Source organism: Penicillium oxalicum, chromosome III (genome assembly GCF_001723175.1).
Source record: "Penicillium oxalicum strain HP7-1 chromosome III, whole genome shotgun sequence".
Classification (NCBI taxonomy): domain Eukaryota; kingdom Fungi; phylum Ascomycota; class Eurotiomycetes; order Eurotiales; family Aspergillaceae; genus Penicillium; species Penicillium oxalicum.
This window is the reverse complement of record NC_064652.1, coordinates 184,747-211,004: the sequence shown is the minus strand read 5'-3', so window position 1 is coordinate 211,004 and position 26,258 is coordinate 184,747. Positions and strand designations below refer to the sequence as shown.

At 51.2% G+C, this 26,258-nt stretch overlaps 8 protein-coding genes across 8 annotated transcripts; 5 read left to right on the top strand and 3 right to left on the bottom strand.

The window, feature by feature from the left end:
* Positions 1-113: 113 nt before the first annotated feature.
* On the top strand, positions 114-1,885 carry POX_c03554 (uncharacterized protein; the record flags this gene model as incomplete). Its single annotated transcript, XM_050112449.1, has 2 exons — positions 114-294; positions 354-1,885. The coding sequence occupies 2 exons, from the start codon at positions 114-116 to the stop codon at positions 1,883-1,885; spliced, it is 1,713 nt and encodes a 570-aa protein (XP_049970005.1).
* Positions 1,886-3,331: 1,446 nt separating this feature from the next.
* POX_c03553 (uncharacterized protein) lies at positions 3,332-4,279 on the bottom strand (the record flags this gene model as incomplete). The annotated part of the gene is made up of 1 exon (XM_050112448.1): positions 3,332-4,279. The coding sequence occupies one exon, from the start codon at positions 4,277-4,279 to the stop codon at positions 3,332-3,334; it is 948 nt and encodes a 315-aa protein (XP_049970004.1).
* Positions 4,280-5,575: 1,296 nt separating this feature from the next.
* POX_c03552 (uncharacterized protein) lies at positions 5,576-7,546 on the top strand (the record flags this gene model as incomplete). Its single annotated transcript, XM_050112447.1, has 4 exons — positions 5,576-6,703; positions 6,791-6,885; positions 6,946-7,070; positions 7,128-7,546. The coding sequence occupies 4 exons, from the start codon at positions 5,576-5,578 to the stop codon at positions 7,544-7,546; spliced, it is 1,767 nt and encodes a 588-aa protein (XP_049970003.1).
* Positions 7,547-8,455: 909 nt separating this feature from the next.
* On the top strand, positions 8,456-9,499 carry POX_c03551 (uncharacterized protein; the record flags this gene model as incomplete). Its single annotated transcript, XM_050112446.1, has 1 exon — positions 8,456-9,499. The coding sequence occupies one exon, from the start codon at positions 8,456-8,458 to the stop codon at positions 9,497-9,499; it is 1,044 nt and encodes a 347-aa protein (XP_049970002.1).
* A 1,316-nt stretch (positions 9,500-10,815) lies between these two features.
* Positions 10,816-11,268, top strand: POX_c03550 (uncharacterized protein; the record flags this gene model as incomplete). Its single annotated transcript, XM_050112445.1, has 1 exon — positions 10,816-11,268. The coding sequence occupies one exon, from the start codon at positions 10,816-10,818 to the stop codon at positions 11,266-11,268; it is 453 nt and encodes a 150-aa protein (XP_049970001.1).
* Positions 11,269-13,593: 2,325 nt separating this feature from the next.
* On the bottom strand, positions 13,594-16,031 carry POX_c03549 (uncharacterized protein; the record flags this gene model as incomplete). Its single annotated transcript, XM_050112444.1, has 3 exons — positions 13,594-13,641; positions 13,702-14,979; positions 15,066-16,031. The coding sequence occupies 3 exons, from the start codon at positions 16,029-16,031 to the stop codon at positions 13,594-13,596; spliced, it is 2,292 nt and encodes a 763-aa protein (XP_049970000.1).
* A 235-nt stretch (positions 16,032-16,266) lies between these two features.
* On the top strand, positions 16,267-16,614 carry POX_c03548 (uncharacterized protein; the record flags this gene model as incomplete). The annotated part of the gene is made up of 1 exon (XM_050112443.1): positions 16,267-16,614. The coding sequence occupies one exon, from the start codon at positions 16,267-16,269 to the stop codon at positions 16,612-16,614; it is 348 nt and encodes a 115-aa protein (XP_049969999.1).
* A 4,610-nt stretch (positions 16,615-21,224) lies between these two features.
* On the bottom strand, positions 21,225-24,607 carry POX_c03547 (putative beta-galactosidase B; the record flags this gene model as incomplete). The annotated part of the gene is made up of 6 exons (XM_050112442.1): positions 21,225-21,996; positions 22,065-22,152; positions 22,208-22,279; positions 22,345-22,638; positions 22,708-23,701; positions 23,798-24,607. The coding sequence occupies 6 exons, from the start codon at positions 24,605-24,607 to the stop codon at positions 21,225-21,227; spliced, it is 3,030 nt and encodes a 1,009-aa protein (XP_049969998.1).
* Between the last annotated feature and the right edge of the window lie 1,651 nt (positions 24,608-26,258).

Here is a 26,258-nt window from a genome sequence, read left to right as displayed (position 1 = left end):
GTGCCACTACCCGTGACGCATCATTCAGTCTTCTTGCGGCGGGGCCCAATACCTCTTGCCGAGCTTGTATCTGATTCTTCCTTTGAATTTGTTTCGAGCAGAGCACCAGCACAATGCCGCCTCCGTCAGCAGTTGTCCCCAGTGTTGGGATTCAGGCTCTCGTACTCTGTGGGCCTGGTGTCTCGTTGAATACCTTCACCACAAATGAGGAGTATCCAAAAGCCTTGATCCCGTTGGCTAATAGGCCGCTGATCTACTACCAACTGTCTTGGCTCAAGAAGTCAGGAATTACTGGTAGGGGAGTTTCAGAACACTCTACGAGGATGCTCGAGGCTAACAAGCGTTGTCCGCAGATATCACCCTTATCACGCCTCCCTCGACAGCCGCCCCTCTTCAAGCTGCGCTGCAACAAAATCCTCATCTTACTTCCCTGCCATCTCCGTCCCCGTCTGTCTTGGCGCCAAAGGGTCTTGACCTGAATATGGGAACTGCGGAGCTACTTCGGTTACCTGAAGTTCAAGCTTGCATCAAGACCGACTTCCTCCTCCTTCCGTGCGACTTGGTGTGCGAAATTTCGGGCGAGTCACTCTTGGAGGCATGGATGGTATCTCAGAGTGCATTGGGAGGTTCATCAACAGTCTCTGAAGGTCGTAATGCCCACGGTCCTACCTCATCTGGACCTGGTGGTGAGTTGGGAGGGCGCCGCGGTGGTCTAACTGTCTTCTATCAGACTCAAGATCGGGAAGAATCAGTCAAAGGGGAGGGCACGGACTTCTTGGCTATCGCTCCTCTCGACAACGACGAGTCTCCCGCGGTCTCACACGCCGTTGACGGCCCCGCTGCCCTGAGACACAATCTCTCCAAAGTTGTGCTTTCAATGCCGATGGCGACCGTCAAGGAGAAAATGGAGCATGAAAAGGGCCTGCTTCTCCGACATTCTCTCGTGGAGACGCATCCTCGGGTCAAAGTGCTCACCACTTTCCGCGACGCCCACCTCTATATATTCCCGTACTGGGTGAAGGAACTGGCCCTTCGACAAGAGACCTTCCAGTCGATTAGCGAAGATCTCGTTGGTTTCTGGGCGAAGGCTGAGTGGCAACGAGGACTTGGCGAGAAGCTGGGGATGGATGAGATCTTCCACCGCGACAACGGGCACAGTGCAGAGAGCGCCAGCCACGACGGCGAATCAATAGAAGAGGAAATTGATCTTCTGGCCATGTCGACGACAAGCTCGAGGCCAAACATCAATGTTGGCAAACCCACCACAGCCACATCCTTTGCATCGAGGGTCTCCAATGCTCCATCTGGCGCTGAAAAAGAACAATTAAAGATCCCCCGGTTATTGGCGTACATCCAGCGGGGGTCTGCACCATTTGTCCGTCGCGTAGACAGCAGCGCCATCCTGCTATCCACAGCTCTTCGTCTTGCGAAACTCGAGTCTATTGAAGAAGCCGGTGCCGCTGCTTCGCCGTTCGCTCTTCCCCAGAAGATTGCCAATCCGGATGGCGTTGCGCAGCGAACCACCATTACCAAGGCTGACTGCTTGGTGGGCGAGAACACTACAGTCGAGTCCAAGTGCGTGATCAAGGAGAGTGTGATTGGCGCTAATGTCAAGATCTGTTCCGGTGCCCGGTTACAAAAATGTCTGATCATGGACGGTGCTGTCGTGAACAGCTCCTGCACGCTTACCGGGTGTATTGTGGGTCGCAGAGCGGTGATTGGCAAGGACTCTGTTCTCAAAGATTGCGAAGTCGGCGACGGCTATCTCATTGAGGAAGAGACCGATGCCAAGAACGAGAAATTCATGATTTTCGAGGGCCTCGAAGATGAGGAGGATATGGGCAGCGCCGGCGATTTTGATGAAGAGGACGAGCTGGGATTTTAGGACGAGCAACCGTTCATACAAAAGGCATACCACTTGATCAGTTGTACTTTGGGATCATTGTCCACGGAGCGACGAGGTGCACCCACCAATTCTGTAGATGACCAGTGCGTAAATCCGAGGCCGAAAATGGCTACCTTGGACGCAGATTTTGAAGCGTCCAGTCCATTTGATCAATTCAAAACATTAGTTATTGGCTTTTCATGTCATTCATTCCTACTACCAAAGATAAGGTATGGATGTAGTGATTACATATGAACTGCTCCTTGGACACAAAAAATGACATGATAGAAATGTGTCCCCGTGACAGATCAATTAATTTTCTACTGGATATCCCACAGGCGTGGAACGCTGTGCCAAATACATTTATATCCAGGACACACCTCAAAACAGCACAAGCGGATACTGTCAGTCCTCTGTACCTGTCATCGGACCACCTTTTTTCGACCATCCTGTTTTTTGCTTCACTTTTCTCTCGAGAACCAAAACTTACAACCCTGTTTTTTTGCCTAGGCATATAGATAGCTGATCCCGCCTGTAATACTTGTAAATAAATTTATCAATCATTCGTACCTAGCCGGTACCTATGAGCCAGTACGCGGCAGGTAACTGAATTTCCGGAATAAACGTGATTCATTTGTTATTCTTTCGACATGCAGCTGTGTGAATACCATAATTCAAAATAGAAGTATCTGGCCAGATGCGTCTATCGTTCGCTGTACGCGAGGAAGGGTTACCTGAAACCTATGGCAGCAAATAGCATTCATTGAAAACTTCAAGTAAAGAGGGCAGAAAGACCTCGCGCGTCGAGAAAAGTTCATATCTATCCAAGATCATTTCCGGCAACATTCTATACCTCTCCACTAAAACTATCTGTGAATCGATTTTTATGAGCCCATTTTCCATGATGGGCGTTGATAGACCTACAGGTTTAGCGGCAAAGAAGCAATCTGAAGGCGAGACATCTGAATTGGGGAGTCTGAAAATGAAGAGAGAGAAGAAGAAGAAGAAGAAGAAGAAGAAAGAGGGGAACCCATGACTGGGAGAAAACCCCTCAGAACACCTGACTGCTTGAGAATCAAACATCTGGAGAGGGCATACTCTCTCAGGTGTTAGTATTATGGGGCTATTCAATAGCTCCTATGGCCTCTGAGACTCACAGATAGAATACAAACCCAGCTGATTGGTAGACGGCACTACCCAGACTCGCGACTTCGGGGTCAAATGTCCGGCCCTCAATCAAGTACCGACACGCGAATTTCTCTTGTTATCGTAAGGATTTAAAGCAGGTTACCCTGAACTTCACCTCATATAAATTCATCTCTTGGCCAATGCCCTATGAACAAATTTTGTTCTTATCCATGATGTAGATCTGGCGGCAACAGAATATCGACTATACACAGAAATTGTAGCTACAAGTATGCAACTTTCTGAGAAAGGCTGAGCCTATCATTCAAAGTCAAAGTCCAGTCCACTCCCGGCCATTCGACTCCTATATAACTTGTCAAAGGCATCATTCTGAGCCACAGTGAACTGATCTTTCCATGATCCGATTCGTCCTTTGCGGTAGAAATCTCCTGCTTCTTTGATATCGCCCATGCCTGTAAATTTGCTTTTCTTCATCAGCCCGAAGCTGGCTTTCTTTGTGATGATCTCCAACGCCGCATCGTCGTGATCGAGACCAAGGAACTGAGAAATCTCACGGATTTTGGATTTGGGGTCGGTGAGGAGATCTTCGTACTTCAGAAACAGAACGTTCTTGGCGTCTCTTTGTTCCCACCAGCTTAGAACATGGTCGAACCAGTCACCTCGATGACATTGACCCTCAATAAACATGTTCAGCCAATGCTTCCAGCTTCCAGAGTACCAGCCACTCCAACTCTTCTCTCGGTCAAAATAGTAGCACGAAGTGCAAACATCCTTCGGGTTCCGAGAAATGTAGATGTATCTGGCAGGAGTTTTTGTCGGGTTGCCACCCAGGGCCATATCAAATGGCATGTGAGATGCGAAGATGCGGGGGTCTTTAGCATCCCGGAGAGCGGCCTCGTCTCGTTCGTAGAGCCAACCACTTTCCGGCCAGTGGAAAGAGTCTCGCAGCGTTTCGCCTTCGACGCCAGTCAACAAAACAATTATGTATGACAGCCAGGTTGAACCAGATCTTGGCCATGAGACGAAGCAAATATCTGTGCTTTTCATAGGTAGGCTCCGTGTCATCTTGTACCGCTCTGCCCCGATAAAAGGTGGCATCACTCTGCCATCGTGGATGCGGTATTTGTATCCAAATTCGCCAATAGTAATATCGCCAACAGACTCCCCATGTTCCTCGTCGCGATATTCGGCAACTGCAGGTTGTTGCGACAGATCTGAACGAACGCCAGCTTCGGGAGTTACAGTCATGGTGAATTTCCTTGGAAAGGATGTCGAAAATGTGAGTGAAAGAGGAAATCTTCTTGATGATAGATCGCACCGCAGGTACCTGAGCCCGCCTTATGTTGCTGGGAACAGACAGGCTCAGCCGCCCCAAATCCCACTCTTGTTCACCGCTGATCGCACTGAATATCCACGGATGACCTCACTCATATCCACAGATAGAACTCTTGACCCCAGGTTGAGAACTCGTTCGCCCTACTTACTTGTCCCAGGAAAATTGTTCTGAAAGCTAACCTTATGTCTTAGGCTATGTAGTGTATCTTCAGTCATCTGGCAATCATACCGTCTTTTGGTGTCTTTGGTAACTTTTGTTGTGAGGTAAAACCTTGAACTCGCATGTGAGAATGATCTATGTATCAATTGGAATACATGTGTGGTCCTTCTATCTTCAAGAAAGTAAGGTAGTTGTCGATAGACAGCTCGTCGGGCCTATGGAGAAAAGAATTAATAGTAGCCAACCCGAGTGCACAAACTTGTTAAAGTTTATGAGGTAGCCGTGCTTTGTCACTGCCAAGAGACTAGAATGTCGATCCTAGCGTATATAGACTAGTTTTCAGCTACGCCGACTTGGTCCAGCATTTGCGGCTCCGGGTAGTGACCGACAGACAGCAGATCTCTAACTCGTATGCCGTGGTGGGTCTACAAGAAATACCCTGACCATGTCCAGGTTTCATAGGGCAAATAGAATGGAAACGAACTATGTGTCTGCCTACGCACAGGTATGCTGACCCTTTGGTTCTCCATGTACTCTCATTTTGACTGCTCACGTCGGAAACACCACGAATATGCTACAAGGCTCGAGAAATAAGTATTTACAATCTATTGGGGGGCCGCCAAGAAGGGAAAAGAAAATCTCAAGAAGCCTTGCATTAGTACCATCTAAACCCTATCCTAGCGGTGTATACTCACATTTAAGTATTTTCCTTTCTATCCTACGTAAGTGATCTTCGCTATATATCCACATCCATAACTGACCGTTATTTCGTTTTGCACAAACCCTCTATCTCACAAACATGAGTAAGTTTAAAAAAAATCATAGCCGCGTATGATTGGACCATGCGACCAGTGGATCTCGGCACTTACATGATGCCGAGATACTTGTTTACTGAGCAAAAAGGAGTACAGTGGAGGAGTAATTAATACTCAGCGTAATTGAGTACATCGATGCGAAATCCACACTATAATATGAAGAGGATCGGTAATGCTTGACCTTGTTCATCCATCTCTCACGATCTGCTTGCATGCGAATAACTTGAAGGTACCATGACCGTACCACAGTCGATTCGAGGGTTTCCCGACGAGCCGTTATACTCGCACCTCTTGCGTCTTTCCAAGGAGATTGAACATGAAATTATTGATGACCCCAGAAACTGTGCTAAAGTCACTTATGAAGAACTGCTTTCGGACATACTAGTGTTCCAAGACGTGCTTCGACGAGCACTGCCCAATGAACTCATTGGAGAAGACGGGCTCAAAGGGGGCAATGCGTACATCGCCATTCTGTGTCCGATGAGCTATGATTTTATTGTTGCCTTGTATGCAGTTCACAGCCTGGGATTTGGCGTGGTTCCGTTCTGTGAGTCCTATACACTACCGTATACGAAGCAATGGCTCATTGTCATCATTTTAGCAACCAAGCTTATTCCTGAAGAGATAACTGAGCTGCTGGGTTTTTGTGGTGCTAAATGCATCGTGACTGGCTTAGACCAGAGCGCTCGATTTTCAGATCTCGGTGGAAGAGCTGAGGTCCTCCTTGGAAATGACATTGTAAATGTTCCTATCTCAGTGAGGCCGGCAATGCGCCGACATGTTCAGGCTCTAGGTGGACCCTTCATTGAGAAGGGTACTTCATTTCCTTCCACGCACCCTGGCTTGATGATATTTACCTCGGGCACAACTGGGCCCCCGAAAGGAGTGGTTCACAGTCGGGCATTTTTCGATCCCAGGTTGATCAGCGGGACTAAGCCTGGTGGTCGCGTACTCTACCAAAGGCCGCCACACAGCATCACCGGGGTGATGAACCTCATGGACTTGATATCAACCGGCATATGTGTGGAGATCTTCCCCACGGGCTATGTTGCAGCTTCTGTCTGGGAGAGGCTCGCCGCTGGCGGTATCACTGTCCTCTTTGGACCTCCGGTCATGTGGACCCACCTGATGGACTACTACGTGGAAAAGCTATGCCATTTGCCATCATCAGAACTGAGCCCGTACTTGGCTGGGGTTCGAAACCTTCAGGTGGTCTGGATTGCTGCTGGCTTGGCGACAACCCGGGTCAAAAAGTTTTGGCTGGGAATGCTCAGCGCAGAATTTCAGATCAAATATAGCATGACAGAATTCGGGAGGGAGGCCTTATCCTACAAGATGACGATGACGTCTGATCCAACCCTGGTATGTTGTCATCTTTCCAATCTTCATATGCCTGGATTTCATGCGCTCAACTTATGATCTATTTTACTGAGATGGCCACTTTGCTAGGCAATCCTAGGCAAGCCCGCACCTCGTATGGACGTGAAATTGTCCAAAGCTGGTCATGGCGAAATACTTCTCAAAGCTCCGGACATGTTTCAAGGGTAAGAAGGATTTCAAAAGATGTTGCATCTGGGGCCCTTCATTAACTTTATCATTGCTAGTTACTTTAACGATCAAGCTAAAACTCACGATTCCTTGACCGACCACGGTTACTTCAAGACAGGAGACCTCGCTCATGTGGACCACAACGGACTCTATATTTTTGATGGACGGGCATCGGCTGACTGTGAGTTACAGACGGTAGGATATGCTGTTTGACCTGCACTAACCATATTGCATGAAGTTGCCCGATTCAGTACATACATTGTCCCCTTGCTAGAAGTAGAGGCTGCATTGACCTCTCTTCCCTACATTGCGGAAGGATATATCCTTCCAGTACCTGATGAAACGCACGGGCAGCTTGTCGGGGCATTGGCTCGGCTGAGACCCGGACCACATCTTGACGGGTCACAGCTCACTCTGAAAAGACTAAGGGCAGACTTATCACCCAGCATACCGTTGTATAAGCAACCTACCCTACTGCGTGTAATTGTGGATGAAGAGATCCCAGTGAGTGGCCAAGGCAAGCTTGCGCGCAACAAGGCCATCGACATGTACTTGGGCCCTAGTGCAGATCCAACTCATTTGCAAAAATGGGACCTCGGACTCGAAATGCGTTTGCCCGGGAAGAAAGCCTGGGACTGGGGTGGTATAACTTTATGAGTATAGAGTCAGACCACAACGGGTTGCAGACCCATTTTTTCATTTGGGACTCACGCCCTCTACCTTGCGAAGAAACTGCCACGTAAACGGTAGATGTGTTTATGACACGCGTCGAGACGAGAGAAATATTCTTCCGTAATGCCTATAGCTAAGCGTTAGCTGCTCACAGAACAATCTCCTTTTACTGATCTGTGCACATATAGTCAGCCAAAGGGGACAACGGCTTGGCTTTTACGATATTGGGAGGGCAATTTGGAGAACTATTCCCCTTCTTAGCACTCACGATCATCGGCAAACTTCTCCAGCTGGATCTGCCGCTGTTGGTGCACGCAGCAGACCTATACACTGCATAGTGCCGATCTCCTGCTTGACCAATATCTTTGTGGGAAGCACAAAAGGCGGTGTAAGCGTGTTTGAGCTAATGTGATAGATGAGTTACAGAAATGTGTCGGTCGGGGGTGTCCGAACCTGTTACTGAATGAAAACAAGTAGAGTTAAATCATGTCAATCTTGAATTCCGAATTGAGATTGTGGGCTTACGCATCTTTGAACGAGTACTCAGGAAGAATACATCAAGAGCCCCAGGAGACCAACGAAGGTCAGGTGGAGCATACTGGCGTAAGACCAGGAGGAGCCCTGGGCATGGTAGATCTCGATAAGCTTAGTCTGAAGCCACGCGTCCTGCCGAGGATCTTTGGCTGGGCTCTCTTAAATTCCTGGTAATTTCTTTCGTGAGACTCTTTCTCCTCGCCTCGGGTATATCTTCGACTCACAAGAAAGGGGCAGCAGCGAACTGGCTTCTTCGCATCCTATTGCTCCACGATCTGAGCTGCGGTCCGTGGATTCGATATTCCAGCGTATCCAAGTCAGCCTGTTTACCGGGCCCAACATCATAAAAAGATCATCCAAATGGAGGAGAACACGGAAGATGGAAAATCTCGCCAGCCTCTTTTGATTTTCACATATCCGCGAACCACTTCAAACCTGCTGATGCGAATGCTTTCCATACCGAATCAAAGCGACGCTGTGTCGGTGGAAAGCGGTGGCTATTTCTTCTTGCCGGCGTTTCAGAAGATCAAAGTAATGAAGCTCCTCGACTGCCCGTCTACTCAATGGACGAACAAAGAGTGGACTTCACTCAAGGAAGTTTACACTTCGTGTGCAGATAATCTTCAAGGACTGTTACGAACTGCGAACAAAATGGAGAAAATGGCTGTTTTCAAGGAACATACACCGTTCATCATCTCGCCATCAGTTCAAGCATCCTTCGTGCATGAAGATGAAGCACCGGAACATCCGTGGAGGATAGACCTTGGGGTGTTGAACGACGCAACCGATGTGAACTCGGCAGTTCCTTATAACCAGAGTGTCTTCCCATCCGAATTTCTACTCAAGTGTGTTCCCGCATTTCTCATCCGCCATCCAGCCCTTGCGTTCCCCTCGTATTATCGCATGATACAAGACATTCGGGGCGAGGGTAGCCCAATCGATCCAACGAAACCCATTTTCAAGCAGGTTTTTACTCTGCGATGGACCCGGAACATGTTTGACTGGTTTCTTGCCGTGAATACAAAATCACCAAACGACAAAAGTCCACGGCAGATTCCGATCGTTCTTGATGCAGATGATATTCTTACGGACCCGAAGCTTGTCCTTCACTTTTGTGATTTGGTTGGATTAGATTCGTCCAAGGTCCAATTCGAATGGGACCCGGTGCCGAATGAAGAGCTGCAAAAAGAGGACACTATACGGAAACACACACGGTCAACACTCCTTTCGTCAACTGGGATAACGCCAGGAAAAACCTTTGATGGCCTGACCGTCGAGGGTGAATATGGAAAATGGAGAATAGAATTTGGTGATAAGGTGGCTGATAAGCTACACCACTGGGTCAAGACGGCGTTGCCAGATTATGAGTATCTTGCTCGAAACCGGCTGCAACTGCCTTCGTGAGAGTTTTGTGTATGAGTATTATCTCATTCAAGGATAATTTGACACCATTCAAACGCTAAGATTAGATATGTCGATATTATCAGCTGTCCCCTGTTTAATAGAAGATAGAACAACCCAACTTCGACTGGCAATCAATCATTCATATCATCCATTTACCAACCTGCGCCAACCTCTCTATCCAATACAAGCTACCCCGACGTAAACCCTGGGATCAATTTCGGGTATGCTCGTCCGAACTTGTTATTTTTGCTACAGAATAACTACTACCTCATCGTGGAATGAGAACGCCACATATATGCAGGGGATAGGTATCAACCGCGTTGTGAAAATAGATAATAGTCTGATCATGACTCCGTGTGGTATTTTGACCCATTTTTGCTCACTACAAATGGAGGAAATTGGTAAATAGTATATCCTCTTGGGCTGATTTGCAGAAGCGTACCCAGCGGAGATTGAATACTGAACCAATATGACTTGGCTCAATTCAGTTTTTATTGAGATAGCTGTATCGGCTTAAGACTTATCCATCAAGGTCAAGAGCAACATATAGTTTGGAACATCTCTGAGTGAGTACTTTCTCCGACCCGCCGGACTTGTACAGCATGGATGGAAGAATTCATTCACGCTGACCCCTTGCGAACGATGTGCAGAATACAACAATTATATATCAGTGTACGTACATGTGTTGTGTTTCACTTTTCGAACGAGCTGGGAGCTTCGTTGGGGCCAGCCGTGGTCTTACTGGATTGTTCATATTTGGTTGCATCTCTGCTAGCAAGTGCGAGAATGCGGGCAGTGCTGAAGTCGAAAATTCGGACAAAGACTTTGTTGCGGATACGAGTTTCTTGCGAGTTGGACTAGAGCATTTCTCTGCCTTGGACTCGCGCTAGAAGAGTGATAATTTGTTGTAAAAACGGCGATGAAGATCTTCTACTCAGAGTCAAAATCTGGTGAGCAGGACGGGCTTTTACACTTTTGGACTTGGTCGTGGTGAGTTCGTGCTGGGCTGTTAGAGAACCGATGCATATGATGGTTTGATGGCTGAGGGGTGGAGGAGGGGCAATGGGTGACAGACGGGGAGGCTGAGGCAAAAGGGTTGGTGGAAGTAGATGTGACCATGGGTCGGTTATAGAAAATAGCGGGCGAGCACGGGAGTTATGGGAGCAATCCTCGGCTGTGGAAAAATACGGCCTGTGGTGGTTGAGAAGACATGCATGTCACCATGCGTTTTTCATCATGCGGCCGGTTCGTTTGAATATGCCTTGTATTCTGTTCTGCCTCATCCAAGTCCCTTCCCCGCGGCTCAATGGACAGATATGCGCATGGAGGAACTCTGTCAATGCAACAACTCATCACACGACTTCATGACATTACAGACCGTTATTTCAGAGCAGATCTTCCACCAAGGCCACCTGAAGCGCCACATGAAAATCCACTCGAATGATGATTCTTTTTTTTTAGCTAGATCCCTGAGTGCCAACACGGCTTCTCGCGCAAAGACAACCTCACTGCTCACTACCAAAAGACACAAACTAGGAAAGGTGATTCGCTATTGCCATGTTCCCAGTCTCGATGAGAGCAGCTCTGTATTCAATCCGCAATTCCGTGGCCAGCTGGCGCCGGACGGAAGTCTGCTCTATACTGGACAGGCCAGAATATCGGGTTGGAATCAGAAAGAGAGGTATTGGTGTTCCTATGGTGGGCAACGATGGAAGAAAGCTCGAGTCGGCGTCTCCATTCATCAAGTCCGCACGCCATATGAGTACTAGGAAGTCAGCCCATGGCGGTGCGTTGGGTTATGAGTGTCGGATCCAGTATGTAGTGAAGGAATAGATGGAGGTGACCCCCCGCCAAGCATGAGCAACATATAAGCCAAGATCAGAACCGCCCGGGTCGAGAACCCCGAAATGACCGAGTTCCATTTGAAACATCTGTCATTTCATCTTCAAATTCAGTCAATCTATTCCCCGAAGTGGGAAACACGTGGTTGAAAGACCAGACAGGGGGGGGGGGAAGACTTGGCGTTTCCCTATAATCTGCATTCCTTAGGCTGGAGAAGACAAAACGTGGACCCGGTAGCTTAATTGGAAGCTTCAAGGAATGCGACTTTCATACCAGGTATGCACATCCATCAAGATAAGATCAGAATAAGCGGTCTAGATCCCCGGGAATGCCGTCCTATCTCGATGATCTCCTAGTAGGTTAAAAGAAAAAAAAAAAAAAAGGGGGGGGGGGGGGGTGTTTAGTTTGGTGATGTCATCTTTTCATTCGGTCTGGTAGCATATATACAAGCCTACCTACCTCTCCGTATAAAAATCCAAGTGTCCTCCGGGCCAGCCCAAGGTAGTCAAAGATGGATTCATCCGCTCCGAAACTATATAACCCATGCCATCCATCATCATCAATTTCGACCAAACTCAACTGCCAACTACCTAGAACACTCAAAGTCCCCGCGAATTTTCCAATTGACCTCTAGTCGATCGAGCTTCATCGCAAATGCTTTGAAAATTTGTGGAACTCGCTATCTACATGAATCATTTGATTCAGTGTCCTGCCCAATTCTCGAGATCTCACTTCAATACAAAAAAACCCCCCTCCCCTAATGCTCATGAATCTAGCGATTTCTAAAAGGTCCATTCCGACTGGACCTATACCCATTAGAAGCAGGAGGAATGGGAGAGGAATATATCAGATTTGTCTGACCTGGACGATGGTGGAATGGAAATCGTCCACTCTAACTATAATATAATGCGGAAATCGAGAGAGACGACCATGGTTCCGCATCCGCGTCGGTCCACGGTCCGAATACAGGGACGCAAGTTGGATTGGAATCGAAAATGCTTTCCCGCTGGACCTGGACGGGATGGAATGGATAGGTCTAAGCTTATCCCTTGGGATTCGCCCAAAGTTCCGGAATTGACTCGGTACCTGAAAAATACCGACTCGGACTACTTGATGCCGCTGAATGCGTTTCAGCGTACGACCTAGCGACAGAGCTTAATCGCAGCCGCCCACCCAGCAGCCTCGGCATACAATATTGCAGCCCTGGTAGGTGGCCAGAGCTGACTGCACCCCTCCCTCCCAATAGGTACCTGCCTGATTCCCACGTTTCCAACGGATCGGACCCATTCGCATTCATCGGATGCTGACGCAGGGCCATGCTGACTCTAGGATAGTTTTGTGCTACGCGGCTTTACATTTACCTTCCCACGGAACGAAGAGATTCGCAAATGACCAACGCTCGGGCTACAATTAGGCGAGAAGTGAAGATGATAATTCAAGGAAACAATCCGATAAAGAAGATCGAGGCCTGACATGACCATGATAAAATGATGTGCTTGAAGACGAAATGAGACACGAGGTGAAGAAAAAAAAAATCCACAGATGAGAATTGGAGGGGAAAGATATGGAGGGAAAAAAGAAAGTAGGAAGATCAACAGACACGGGAAAAAAAAGTAGGCCCAAGTTGCAAAACGCTCCCGGTGGTCAATGACAATGTTTCAATGAGAATGCACGCGAAAAGGACAGCAACCAAAGTGTAATCAGAACGAATCCAATGAGAGGGGGGAAAAAAAGAGAATGAGGGGGCTTGACGATCGCTCTTGTGAAATTCGGAGAAGAACGTGGAAAAGCAATGTTCATAAGACCAGAGTGCCGATGCGGGAGAAGTCATGTAGCAGGAACACTCCGGCCTTGCAAGCAACAAATTGGGTAAGACGGTGCGGTACGTAAGAGGCACACTGGAAAATCGGTACGCTATAAGAAGAAGCCAATGCCTGGACATCGAGCCGCCAAAGAGATGAAACGCATGAATCCGGTGTCGAGATGCGATTGAGAGTCATTTCTCAAGAAACGCAATCAGGTGCGCCCCGCCCGGTGTCCTCGGGGAGGGCATTCCGGGCGAGGCACAAGCGGCACGGTGTGGGACACGGCGACGGCGACAGAAAAAAGAGATAGAATCAATACTCATCGAACACCGCCCGATCGCCAAAAGAAATGCAGATCTATGGATGTGGGGTGTAATGCTTGCGGACAATCGAGCATGGTAATCCAACTCGCCTTGCCCGGATGGTTCCGACCAAGTCAAGGGGAAATCAGATGAAGTGCGTGTAAATCTTGGAATTTTCGTGAACTTCCATCTCCTGCTCGCACGGATTAGCAGTTGACCACAAAAGGCCCGGTGGATCGGTGCGGGCACTTACCATCTTAAAGTTGTTGATCTCCTCCCGAATCTGTTGGGCAAGCAGCGGTGTTAAGCGATTGCAGGTCGCAATGTCACCACGACGATCGTACTCGCCACTCGGCCAGGTGTCGTGGAACTGAATGCGGGGACTGAACATGATGTTTCGTGAGGTCGGCTGAGGGGTCATCGGGGCGCTCTTGGGGTCATCCCCCGTGAACCGTCCACCTTGCGACATGAAGTAGTCCTCGCCGGCAATCTTGATGTGCTCGCCGGGGCGAGCCGCCCGGGATCCATCATCGGGGGTGGGCGGGGCACTGGAATGAGGCGAGTCACTGCCGTTCTGTGCCCGACCGTGTAAGGAGACTCCAAGATCCGAGTGAGTCTTCTTCAGGATGCCTCTGGTCTTGCGAATCTTGGACAGCACTTCTGCACGCTCACGATCTCCTCCCATGATACTTTTACGCGTGTCGGCGGTATTATCCGAGACACTGCGTTGCTGAGACCGCTCGCGCACGGAGACGGATCGGCGAGGCTCCGACGGCCCTTCGGATCTGGGGAACACAGTCCCGCCGCGGGGCATGTCCTGCGGATCTGGATTCACTGTTACGCTTTCCAACTCCGCACGCTCCCCTTCAACGTTGATCACGGAGATTTTGGGGGCGGCCATGGGCTGATCGGACGCCCCGGCACCTTCCAGGGAGCTGACGCTCGCGATGGACTTTGGACGAAAGAGTCCCACCAGCGACCGACCACCTCGCTTCATGCCCTTGCCCATCTTGCGAAGCATCATGGAGGCGGAGGAGGCGGTTGAAGAGACGGACAACGCATCCGTGGAGCCACGGAAGAAGTTGCCTTGATGGGAGTAGATACTCTCCCCCAACCCACTTGCTTCTTGCTGTTCCGCAATAGCCGCCTGTTCCTCGCCTAACTCTTCCCGAAGAGCCTCACGGCGGGCTTGTTCGGCTGCCGCCGCCTCGCGTCTCGCAGCCGTTTGCTGGGCGGAGGAGGCCTTCAGCAGCTCTGAGGCGCTGCCGAAGGAGAAGGCGCGTCGGAGTCGTGACTTGCCGGGACGCTTCTGGTCATTTTTCAATTCAGCCAAGCGCTTGGCAGCCGGCGAGGCTTCCGGGGGTGATGTCGCCGTCGTGGATTTCTGTGTCGTGGCCGGGGCAACCTTGGGGGATTCCGGTGTACTGGACGGTTGCTGCGACAGGGGCGACGGTTTGTTGACCCGCTTGTCCTCCGTCCGCCCGGCCTTGCCGGTGGTGGAACCCGTCTCGGAGGGAGAAGCCTCCCGAAGCTGGCAGAACGACCATGGTTAGTCAGATGTCATTGCGCATCCGGGGGGCGACCCTGTTTTTGCGTGTAGAGAGATGAGAGACTTACCGAGGAAGACGAGGACTGTGTCGAATGGGCACTGGCTACGCTATCCCGATGGGAGTGGGACGACCGGGGTCGCGGGCCGGAATCAAACGCGATGAAATCATATGCACCCGGCTGGGGCGACGACGCCGCTGGTGTCGGAAGCTGCAGATCCAGGTGGGGATACGTGGCTGAGTCCATGGTTCCCAAACTCCGGCGCCGATAACGCTTGGCGAGTTCAGGCTGTGATTTTTCCTGCGGGGACGCATCATCCACGCTCGAGACACGATTGTGGCCGGGAGATCGAAGGACGGGGGCGGAGCCACTCTGCACTTTGTCCTCCACCGCGGGAGGGGTCGACACCAATCCGGAGGACTGGGACTGGAAGCTGTCCGCACGTTGTTGGTTGGGACGACGGTAACGGTTGGGGGATGGTTTGGCGGTGGTCGCCGAGGCAGAAGGGGAAGGAACGGTGGGAGAGGGGAGGTTGGCCATGGACACGGGGCGGGGCGGTTGCTCCGTTCTCAGGGGCCGAGAAGGGAGAGCCGTGTCGTCTTTGGAGAGGTGGGAGCGAAAGGAGGCGTTTGAAGACGACGAATTGGATACAGAACCAGCTGCAGGATTGTTGGAACGTGAGGTCCCTGAATGAGACCCGTGCGGTGCGACTTGGTGGATCGCTGGAGCGGAGGAAGTTCGATGCTCCGGACGCAGATGAGGCGCCCACGACTGGCGGTGCTGAGCGGTGGGAGATGGGGCACCGGGACTCAGACTGGGGGTGTAGGCATATGGTGCCACAACCGGGTGGCCGGGGCGATACACCCCGGTATTGCCGTTATTGAAAGTGCCCCACGACATGTTCTGGTAGACGGGACCTGAGTTCGGGATCGTCGGCGGAATGAAAGTATTATTGGAGGAGGAGGAGGTCGGACGAGTCTGGAGCACGGGAACTGTGCTGCTATGTTGAGAGATCGTTTGAACCAGTGCAGCCATAGCTATTCCCCGTCTTCACCGAGACGCTCCGGGGGAGATTTGTCCAGCGTCTAGAGCCCGCGATGATCGTGTTGGATCTGGACTTGTGGGCCACGACGACAGGAGATGTGATGGCTGATCGAGTCGGATAGAGAGCGGGAAGGTTAGGACAGTGCAGGAACCGAATGGAGGGCTAGTGCGAAGATCCCCCGTGGGCGGATGTTAGCGCAGAGTTCATGTTATCGTGATCATGATGATGGGCGACACGATCATCACGACCAAAGTGTATGGGAGTGGACGGGTGAGGGAGAAGAAGAAAAGGGAGCGAAACAGGCAGAATCTTGTTCCCCGTGCCGTCAAGCTTTGTTTCCGAGTGGACCAGTTCTTGGGGCGGGAGGGAGCGAGGGACAACGCGTCAGCCAGGGGCAGCAGGGGAAAACCTACCTGTTGGAGGAAACATGAACATCAAGAACTTAATGGTTGTACAGTGATTAAAAGAGTGATAAGCGCGATGTTGAAGGCTGGATTGAAGTGGCAAGCAAAGATGGAAAAAAAAGGGAAAGAAAAAAAAGGTGTAATGCGGAACTCGAAACCAGGCGAGTGATAGAAACGAAAGGTAGTCCAGGTCGGTACGAGAGACCTCCGACGATGGCCAGTCGTGATTTGGGGGGGAGGGAGATAAGGGGAAACGAAAGCGAGGGGATGTCAGAGAGGCATATACAAGAATTGAAGAGGTGACCCCCAAAAGGAATCAAGAGACCAGCACCAAGAAGGGCACGGAGGAGTGCCGCTTGGAGGTAAACTGGGAGAGAGAAAGAGAGGGGGAGAGAATGGAGGAGGAGGGTGGGGTGGGTAAAAGGGAAGGTGTTGAGATCTTTTTTGGGGGGGAAGAGAGAAATTGGATAGAAACGGGAAGGAGGAAGGGGGGGCAAAAGGGAAATCCAAGTGGAAGCTGGAAAGGGGGGGGAGAGAGAGCCGTTCGACCACCGCGGTATCAGTTGGCTCTTTTGGCTGTCGGCGTGGCAGTAGTGAACGGTGGAAGTAAACCGGTACTCGGTACCGGACCAGCGTGAAATTAGTGTCCCGATGGCAAAGGAACCTCGTCCATGAACTGGCTCGCAGGTCAAAGTGAAAGAATACACGTGTGAACGAAAGGACAAGGTGTGGACTACGCTGTAGCGAGTCGAGTGACTTGGTGAGCTGAGAAATCCCGTACGCTGTCTGCTGTACAAAGGCCCTGTCGGGGTTTGAGGACCATCTCTCAAGGCCATCACACTGGATCAGCCGTGATGTTTGACATTATTGGCGAAAGTCACTAGTGCTCCATTCGATGGTCCCCCCCCCCCCCCCCCCAAATCCACTCCCCCACAGAGACCAACCAACTCATTTCAATATACAGACGGGCATTCCGCAAAGAAGCTCTACGGGGAGATAGCCTCGCGGCTGGCGGATATGACCCTTGCAAAATGATACTTTCCATTTCCAGCCTTGTACGTCCCCTCCTACGGCTCTCTGCTCAGAGACGGGGAGGGTTTCCCCAATCGGACCGAATCTCTGTGGCCACGCGTGGAGATGGGGGAAAGAGGTCGACTTGACTGCTGCCGAAGCCAGAGTCGGAGGGGTTGAATCTGGCGATAGATGGCAGGTGGCCGACAATGGGCGACGAATGTAATCTCTGGTCGACTGTTGTTTCCATGCAGGTCCGGGGGACCGAGGCGTTGTCCGATAGGGTAGAAAGAGCCGTCGGAGAGGTGGAACTGTGAATGGACTTGACTTGGATCGCACCCCAAATCAAAGCGCTGCCCAGTCTTTAAGATTGAATCGACATGAAGGAGGAGGAGGACGCAGCAAAAGAGGCAGAAGCAAACGAACAAAGTTGACCAGCGAATCCATATGACGGTCGATTCCCATGATCCTAGGCATGTCTCGGCGATGCGAGTGCCAGACGCATTATGATCCTAATTATGGAGACTGTGGAGCGAGGTCCGGCGGAGGAGACATGGGAAATCAAATCACCTGCCATCGATGCCGGGAGGATTACCTACCTTTTTTTTTATGCGCGATCATAAATTGTTTTGATGTGCTCCGACGCGGATCACCTGCAAATCAGATCGCGATGGAGACAGAACCTCCGACCGGACACCCAATCACTCCCAGGTCATGAATGTGGGCTCCATCAACATGACACTGAAAATCCCCGGCTTTCAAAGGCAGAATGAGGAATGCTGAGCGATGAAATCGCTGATCGGAGCGCATTAGAAGAAAAAGAAGGGGAAAAAAAAGAGAGAAAACAGAACGATTGCCAGACATGGTATCATGATCGGGTACCTACCAATCCAGGATCGACCTTCTTCGAGCGATGATGACGGGGGGGGGGGTCTTTTTTTGAACACTGTCTCACCCGCAACTGTAGACGATGCCAGTGGCTGCATTAGTGCCGGTGTCTCAGAAGCGGAGGCAACGGTACTCGCGAGACTCGCCCTCTGATTTGCCAATTCCGCTCAGGCAGAGGCTGCAATAGTACGATGCAGCACGGGCAATATGGCCTGCATAGTCATCCTCACAATATGATTTTACGGAAGGGGTCTCGAGACACCACAAGACAACTTGTCGGTCGCGTGGCTTGCGACCACCAAAGATCTCAACATCGGCTGGCAATCCTACTCACCTGGCTCATATCATCCTGTCTATTCCGCAACCCTGGTGGAGGCTTCCAGGATCTGGAGTGAAGCGTTGATCTTGATGGGAGAACGGTTACAATTGGACATACTGGTCTAGTTACCTCGGTCCATGTTCATTGGAGGCCGATCGCATCTGATGCGTTGAAGACTGATGTCGCGCCGCAGAGGAGCATGCACGTTGCGGCTGTGCCTGGGACGAAGGAAAAAAAAAAGACTTAGCACGGGCATGATAGCTCGCGGGGGAGTCGGAGACATTGATCGCTGCGGCAGGTTCAGAGTTTGGTCTTGAAGTGAAAATCCCCTACGACGGGGAGAATTCCGCCAAAAGAGAGAGAGAGAGAGAGAGAAAAGGCAGTGGCACATTCGATCACTTGGTTCCTGGAAGACTACAGCGAAAGGGAACCAAAGTAGATGATGAGGAACCCCCAAAGAATCGAGCTCCAAAAAATCAACCTAGGACAAGAAAAGAGAAAAGCAGCAGATTCGTTTCCACAGGCGACGCCACGAAGATGGAGCCAACTTGAATCGCGATGGGGTCGATGCTGTCCCTCTCGGCCAGCCTCCTGAATCTCCACGCCCACGGGTGAATCCTCACGCGCCCAGCGAGACGGAGAGTGGATTCCCAACCGGCACGTGCACGCGTTGCTCTGACGGGATGTCGAGGAGCAGATGTCGACAGGGCTGTGGTTTGTTGGATAGCCATGCACCGAACTCAAATGGACATGATACTAGTTCGGCGGTGGGAGAGAAGAACCTCATCTCCATACTGAGGGATCAGGGCGAGCAAGGTAGGACCAAACTGCCACCGATTTCCGCCCCATCTCGTCACCTCTCATTATGAAGGATGGGAGCACACGAATGAGGGACGGGGCCTCTTTGTTGGTGAAAAGGTATCTGATCGCGAATTTTGATGAGTTGAGGATTCTGGCGTTCGGCTTTCACCATCTGCCCCAGAGTACAGAGCACTGCGGTGTTGCACCGCGCAGCAACTCTGAGATGTCCGCATCAAGTCTCCTGAGTTTGTTTTTTTTTTGAGACAGATCGCTCGAACCGTCCGTCCCAGTCTGCCTCTAACTGCGGGCCCCAGATCTTCGGTGCACGACAGTAATGTGGTGAACCTTGTATGTCCCTTGAACTTTGTCGCCGCGAGGCCTTTCCCCCCTGTCTCGGTCGACGGTTCAATCACCAAAGAGCGAACGACGCCGCTCGGTTCCCTAACAAGCTCCCCACCATGGAAAGCGTGCGTGGTGCGGGAACGGCTGCAGTTGTCAGACGATATTCTCACGTTCCATGGATCTCGGTGGACAAGGTCGCTTCATTTGCCCCCCCCCCTCCCCCCCTTTTGGCCCCGATGGGCCCAATCAGCGTAGATCCGCCCGTATCAGAATCTCGGTTGGGAAACCATCTCATCGTATACAAGAGCTGCATAAGTGCAGACGGGTGTCGTATAATTTTTCCTAGGACTCGAACGTGGTCTTGGTCTTGACTTTTCCAGGACGTATGTACAACATCGAGTGTCTAGAGAGCTTCTGATCTCCAATCAGCGGTCCTGAAGAGCTCCCAATTGTCCCAATCTACTCAACACAGCCGGGCTGGACGATTGATGCGGCTCGCGCGGCATTTTGTGCGATCGCAGCTGTCCCGTCGCCGTTGCGGTGGATCGGATGATGCAGTCCGAGTCGGAATCGGACTGTCCGGCAGATCAGATCAGACCAGATCAGATTAGCCCCGATCCTCTGTGGGCGGATCAGATGCATGCACAATATCCATGCAGTATGACTACGTCGACACACTCGTTGCTCTCGTACTTGTTGAATTGATCCCCTGCGGATTTCACCTTCGATCTCAAAGACAACGTACCTCAAGGGCCGTCGACAAGATAAGTTGATAGTGATGTTCGCTAGGGATTTGACCCATAATTAGCGGAGAATAATGAGTACCGCGCGGGCTGCATGCCCCAAGCAAGCTCCCCAGCCAGCGTTGATTTGTGACCAATTGCGCGGACAGCGGAACAAAATTGGGGTTGGAAAGCCTTTCATAAGTCCCTCTACCCTCGATCCGGAGCTTCTTACCGGTGATGCCAACACTGCTGCGTAGGATGTACCTCGCTCAAGATCTGAAAAGGACAGGAGACAGGGTTATCGGTTGCCGACGACTGGGTAAGGGCTGGACTCTTTGGAGATCGAAGGAGAGGACCGGTGTATACCAATCCTAGCGTAGATATGATGGTGGGAATAACCTCCATTTCCTAACCTTGCTGGAATGAGCCAGCTCAGGCTCCGGCTACGATCAGGGTGACACAGAGGAAAAGATCAATTCTTGGTGACAACACGCTTGATTGCAGGTCGGCCCTGATCATTCTAAGTGAACGGTAAGCTGATCCCTCATGAAACTAGCCATTTCTCAGTCACCACCAGCGTCTCGTTCCATCGTTTCGAACAGATCTGATACAGAAGTGAGTAAAGTACAGATTTTTTTTTCCCTGTGCGTCCTGTCTATGCCTGGTGGTGGTGGTGCTGCTTCTCCTGCTGACCTAGGCAAACTTGTTCCGCTCCTCAGTCCACTTGGGCCGCAAATCCTCCGCCTTCTCCGACAAAGTGACCGCATCCAGCGAACTGTCTGCCACATAATTCACCCGCCAGTCCACCTTGATATCCGCACCGGCCTCGGTCTGAGCCCAAAGAGCCACGACCACCGTGTTCTCCCCGTTGTAGTTCAAGATCCCCGCCGGAACCGGATAGATGACCTGATTTCCGATATGCGGGTTGTACCGACCGTACTGATATCCGTTGATGAAGATCTGCGCACGATACGCCTTGGTGCTACCGGCGGGAGTCGACAAGACAAACGATACCGACACATCCGTGCCAGAAGGGAAATTCAAGGGGACGGTGGTGCGGAAGAATCGCACCGTGGCGCCCTTGAAACCGAGGCTGGTGGTGGTGGGCCATTTCGAGTCGTCGAACCCGGGAAGATGCCAGCCAACACGTTCACCGTACAGACCATCTTCGTTGTATACACCGCGAACTGGATCGAGATTCGACTCGCCGCCGGCGGTACCGGCGAGGCGCCAGTGAGTGAAGCCGGATGCAGAGCCCTGAAGCTGGGCCTCGAGAATACCGCGTGGGTTCAGAGCGCCCGTAGTCTCGTCGTGGCCGGTATCGTCGTGGACGATGAGGAGAACATTGGGCTCAGTGGTGCTGAGGGTGGCATTTGAGAAGGAGAGAGTGAGGTTGCCCTGGTCGTGGCTGGCATCGCCTAGGAAGGAGTCGATGAATTTGCCGTTGAGCCATGCGGACCAGCCACTGGAATCCGAATGTTAGATCGTGGAGGTATATGTGTGGGGGGAGAGATGCATTTCGAGAAGACTTACAAAGCAGATCCACCTTGAACGTTAATGTAGGCCCCCGTAGCGGAACCGTTGAAATATCCTCGCCAGAGACGGACACCGTTGTGGAACCCTGGCCATGGTCAGTGGGAGAGATCCTTCAGACCACAGGACAGCGGTTCACTCACCATATTCATCAGCATACATGACAGGCAGAGTCTTAGGCTTAAGTGGGTTCGAAGTAGTCTGGTGGTCGACGTCTGACGAATGAAGTCAGTCAAAGCGTGTGGGATTATCACAAAATACGTCCGAGATAAATACTTACCGACCCATGCTGCACCAGAGTCGTCATAGGAAGCCAATCGCTCGGGCAGACTGTCATTGGACTTCCAGGAGCCAAATGAAGGGAGCTTGATGGTCTTGGGTGCCTCGACTGAGCCCTTCAAGCTACCGTATGCTGTACGTTCAACATGAACTGTTTTTCCATTCCAGGTGACCGACTTGACGTTCTTGGGAGCAAAGACCTCGAGCACCGTTTTGTCAGTGTTATCGCCAGTCAGAGCCAGTTTGGACCCGGAAACACCGGCTCCGCGAACAAGATACGGTCCTTGAACGAGCACTGGGGACATACGTTAGATTTCTTTTCCGGGGGGGAAAGGGGTTCCGTTGGGTGGAAGTTCGAACTAACCGGTCTCAGTCTCGGGCACAAGGGGATTGTTGGTAAGTGCTGGAGCCCAAAACTTATACGCAGACTTTCTGTCAAGCAAAATGACTCGAATATTGTCGATCTCTAGTACACTCATGCCAGAGGACTGAGTAAAGGTGGCTGTGAGTCCGCCATGTTCGGGGTAAAAGCCAACACTCGAGCAACCGTGACAAGCGCTGACAGATCCCTTCTTTGCACCCTTGATATTGAATTCGCCCGACTCTCCGGCTGGCACCCAAAGGACCAAGGTTGGAGTATTCTCAAAGACAGCATATGTCAGGACTTCAGCGGTGGAATACAGCAGGGTCTCCTTGCCAAACTTGAAATCGGTAACCAAGATCTTGGACTGGTGTCCATTCAAACGAACGACACCACCGTGCTTTGGTACCGTCAGAGCACCAGCAGAGGTGTTCAACTTGACATGGAACGCTTCATTTGAGCCAATGGACGTGTTGCTATGGAATGTGGCGTAGAAGCCGGCATTGGTCTCGGGATTCCGAAGCTCGTATGCACGGACATTCGCATTGTCCGTGTACTGAGTGCCATTGCCGATGAGATCTGTCATGGTCAGATCTTTGGCGGAACGAGTGAACAAAGCCAGCAGCTTGGTCTCATAGTATTTATCTCCAATGGATCGATCCTCCGAGATGGGGGCTGAATAGTCGTAGCTACTCGCCGTGACCGGCGCCGCAATGGCACCCCAATTGGTGCCACCAAACAACATGTACAAGCTCATCGCCGTGACGCGCTGACCGATGTTCCAGCGGTAAAAGAGGTTAGCAAAGTCCTGGTTGATATCTTGAGGGCAGCCACCCTCGGGACCACCCCAGGGATTGAATGATCCGCCTTGGAATTCGGGCATGAATGAAGGCAGGTTTGGTTGGGATTCTTGGAAATAGTCGTAGTAGTCCAACACCTGGAATGGAACATATGCGCCGTTGGTGGAGGTACATTGACTTAGGTCGCAGGTCCAGCACTGTTTACCAAATGAGAGAAGGAAGGAAAGTCAGTCGTGCCAATTCTTCGGAGTTATTCATCGGATTTGACGAGACGGGGATATTCAAAAACTCACCGACGGATATGAGTCCAGTCCTGCCACATCGACATTGCCGCCCTCATTGGACCAATCACTGCCCCAGGAGTGAGAGTTCATGTTGGGATCGTTGGACGTCAATGGGACAGTGATACCATTGGCGCGGGCATTGGCCTCGAGGAGTTCCATGTAGGCGATGGCATCCTCATTGGGTTGACGTTCTGAAGCCCACCCCTCCCATTGTGATCCATATTCGTTCTCAATCTGATAGACAAGGGTGTTCCCACCCCCGGTGACCTGGTGCTTGCTCGTGATCTCGGACAACTTGGTGAAGTACGGCGTCCAGGCTTTTGTGTAGCGGGTATCGTTATTGCGAAGCGTGCCGTATTCACCAGTCGTCAGCCACAGAGGAAATCCTCCGGCACTGGCTTCGGCATTGACATACGGGCCTGGGCGAACGATAATGTAGAGGCCCAGCTCTTTGGCCAATTCGTACAAAGGGGTGAAGTCATGCGCACCGGTGGTGAAATCGAGCGTGTGGTTATTGGGCGCATGATAGCCCCAGCTCGAGTAGAACGCAAACGCTGTGAAGCCAGCTGCCTTGATCTTCTCGAGAATATCACGCCAGAGACCGGGCACTGGAATGCGCCAGTAGTGGAACTCTCCTGAGAAAACAAAGATCCGTTGGTTATTGATGTGGAAGCTGTAGTGATCCCATTGCACGACCTGGTTCAAGCCATCATCTTGTAATGGCCAGTCCTTGGTAGTCTGAGCCTCCGTCGCGATGGCGGTGCTGAGCAAGGATGCCACGGCCCCCAGCCCATAGATGAGACGAGTAGCTCGCGTCATGGTGAATCCGACAAACGAGGAGATCGGACTGGACGACAGTCGACCTCCAATGGACTCGAGCTTAGGGAATGATGCAGACGCTTCGCGCTTGTGGCGGCCATCTCCCTCGAGGAGAAAAGGGTTCTACACTTTTTATACCTGCAGCCGATGCCTCACCACCCACATTGCATCATTCCACTTTTACGGAGAAAAGGGTGGGGGTGGCAGGTATGGTAGATTGAATATTCTCCACGATTGCGCCTTGAGAGAGCCGACCACGTCGGTGTAATCCCGAATGGGGGTTGACCGTGCCGAGACCCATCGTGTCTGCACGTCTATCCCCATACCGGTTGGACTGGATTTAGGCGAAATATCGGACGAGGCGCGACTCAGCTTCCCCGCTGCAATCAATGGCGGGCACGCAGTTTTTCCTCCATTCAGCGTGCGGAGAAAATGTGGAGAGAGGAGACAGAAGCAAGAGAGCAATTTGCCCCGTCTGGCATGTGTAGCCCTTCCGAGTAATGATCGGCTAATTGTTCGGAGATGTTCACCAAGTCGGCCGCGCGGTTAAGATGGAAAGGACATAGCCTCACCAGGTCGACAGGATAATAAGGTTGTAGGCATGCAGATTGATCCCGGAGATGCCGGCTGCAGGGGCTTACCTAGTTGAGCATCCATTTGCTTCCATGGTTCGTCAAAGCCGTTGAAAGATGCCCGAGGTATAAGTGATATTGTCGACAAGACCTCGCACGGTGATCCCCACAAAGCAAAGCCCGTTCTAGCTGGATGCTCTGCAAGACTACGTCTATTCCATTATCGATATTATATCATTCCCAGTATTAGATTCACAGATTCTTCCTAGGAGGCGGCATATTGTTTCTGTCCCTCTTATGATCCACATCTATTGACCCCGTGAGAAAATGCCATGAAAATGCACCAAATTCTCAGGCATCAGACGAGCAACCCCCCCCCCCCCCCAACCCCCAGAAGATCATTGCTAGCGACGGGCATAAATATGACTAGAACAGGAACAGCCTGATCGGTCGGCCACCTATCTAGGTGAGATCCTGATGTCCCTGGAATAGATTTTTTCATCTACCAGAGTACTAGGTATGTCATGAAGAGGATAGAATAAAATGCTTTTTGGTCGCTCAAAATCAAACAACCGACACTACTGGCCTGCAGACCATTCTAAACTCTGCCCCCCAGAAGACCACACATAATATACAGTATGAAGGTAGAACATGAAGTGAGCAAGTGGAGACTGACAACCAAGGTTGGGAGGAAAGCGACTACCCAAGTGATGTAACACTGAATCGCCGCATAATACCAATCGGGCGCTTTGACGTGATCAACAGGTCGAAGGGCGGCATCGATTGTTTCGTGTGGTGGGATGATCGTTGGGTGCAAAACAGCCCTCATGAAAACGGCTGCAGAGGTGGTCGGCCAATCCCAACCCATCCGCACCCTTTACTATAGGTGCCTGTTCTGGGAGCGTTCATTGCACGAAGGATGTCCAAGGACGAGGAGGAAATGATTGCAGTCCGGCCGAGAGCAATATCCCAAATGATGCCCCCCCCCCCGCCTGCCACGGATTGCGAGCGGACCAGCGGACCAGCGGACTTGCGCCAAACTCCAGAGACTCCCAAAAAAAGAACTTAGTTGAGCGGAT